Source organism: Rhagoletis zephyria, unplaced genomic scaffold (genome assembly GCF_001687245.7).
Source record: "Rhagoletis zephyria isolate East Lansing unplaced genomic scaffold, Rhagoletis_zephyria_1.1 Rzeph_scaffold_82193, whole genome shotgun sequence".
NCBI classification, from domain to species: domain Eukaryota; kingdom Metazoa; phylum Arthropoda; class Insecta; order Diptera; family Tephritidae; genus Rhagoletis; species Rhagoletis zephyria.
Window position 1 is genome coordinate 1 of NW_016239241.1, and position 1076 is coordinate 1076.

A 1076-nucleotide genomic window follows, 5' to 3' on the forward strand; every position below is an offset into this window, starting at 1 on the left:
AGAATGGCAGCGGCTCATTTTGAGATGTGTTTACGTGGATTTCTGCTGACCATCGCGATTAGCGCAGTTTTGAGCGCTCCACAAAATAAACAGATAACACAAACGAATACAGCTGGTGGTGGGCTGGCGGGTGTGGCAGCGCGAGTGCAAGGTGAGTGAGCGATAACAAAAAAAAAAATAAAACTTAAAACGTGTATTCGATTTAATCAATTTCCATATTTATGTAACTAAATATTTACATACTTATTAAAATTCGCATTCCTCAGATCCAAAATGCCTACAGCCTAAGGAGCCTGGTCCGTGTCGCATGAATCTCGATCGCTTCTACTACAATGCGCAAACAAATGCCTGTGAGCCCTTCAAATTCGGTGGCTGTCGTGGCAATGACAATAAATTTGGCTTCTTGAAGACCTGTGAGGATGCTTGCGTGGTAGCAAAAACAACGGCAAATAATGCTGCCGCCAATTCGAAAGCATCTGCAGCGGCCGTCGGTCCCAAGGCAGCAGCTGCGATTGCACCCATATCGACGACAACAAAATCACCAATTGCAGCACAGTCGCGACCACAACCAGTGAAACCGATTAAATGAAGCAAATCGTTGACTACTAAATACATATCAAATGGGCTTAGTTATGTTTTCAAAAAATCAGAAATAAAAGCTGAAAAGTGATTAATAAGCAATTGAGAGGCGTTAATCCGCCAAAAAAATCTTTCTCTCGAACATTTCAGGAGCCGCCACAGCGGATGTTGTCATTGTCCATGCTTCTCCGCCATATACCAGCACGAAAATGATGAGTGACTTATAGAGTATGGTTTTCGTACGTCGAGAGAGGACTTTACTCCTGAATTGAAACAACGTTTGGTAAACAGCTTGGTCTACTTGCCTCCGAAGCAAATTTTAAGCGGCTGCAGAAGTCTCTACCTGAGGTTTTTTTTTCAGTTTTCATGAATCATGACTCATTTCAACTACTTACTGCGGACTTTTGATTTTTAGATATTTCCCATGTGTCTTCTTTCCGTATGTTCTTGTATGTACATTAGGCCGGGTCGATTTGTGGGGAGGCAAAAAAATCGCC

General features: G+C 42.6%; 1 protein-coding gene across 1 annotated transcript; it reads left to right on the top strand.

The window, feature by feature from the left end:
• Window positions 1-6: 6 nt before the first annotated feature.
• On the top strand, window positions 7-687 carry LOC108357676 (putative Kunitz-type serine protease inhibitor). The gene is made up of 2 exons (XM_017608749.1): window positions 7-151; window positions 267-687. The coding sequence occupies exons 1-2, from the start codon at window positions 25-27 to the stop codon at window positions 587-589; spliced, it is 450 nt and encodes a 149-aa protein (XP_017464238.1). The 5' UTR covers window positions 7-24; the 3' UTR covers window positions 590-687.
• Window positions 688-1076: the final 389 nt, after the last annotated feature.

Coding starts and splice junctions, on each gene's coding strand:
- LOC108357676 (XM_017608749.1), top strand. CDS start 25: ATGTGTTTACGTGGATTTCTGCTGACCATCGCGATTAGCGCAGTTTTG. Junction 152..266: donor TGTGGCAGCGCGAGTGCAAG/GTGAGTGAGCGA, acceptor CGCATTCCTCAG/ATCCAAAATGCCTACAGCCT.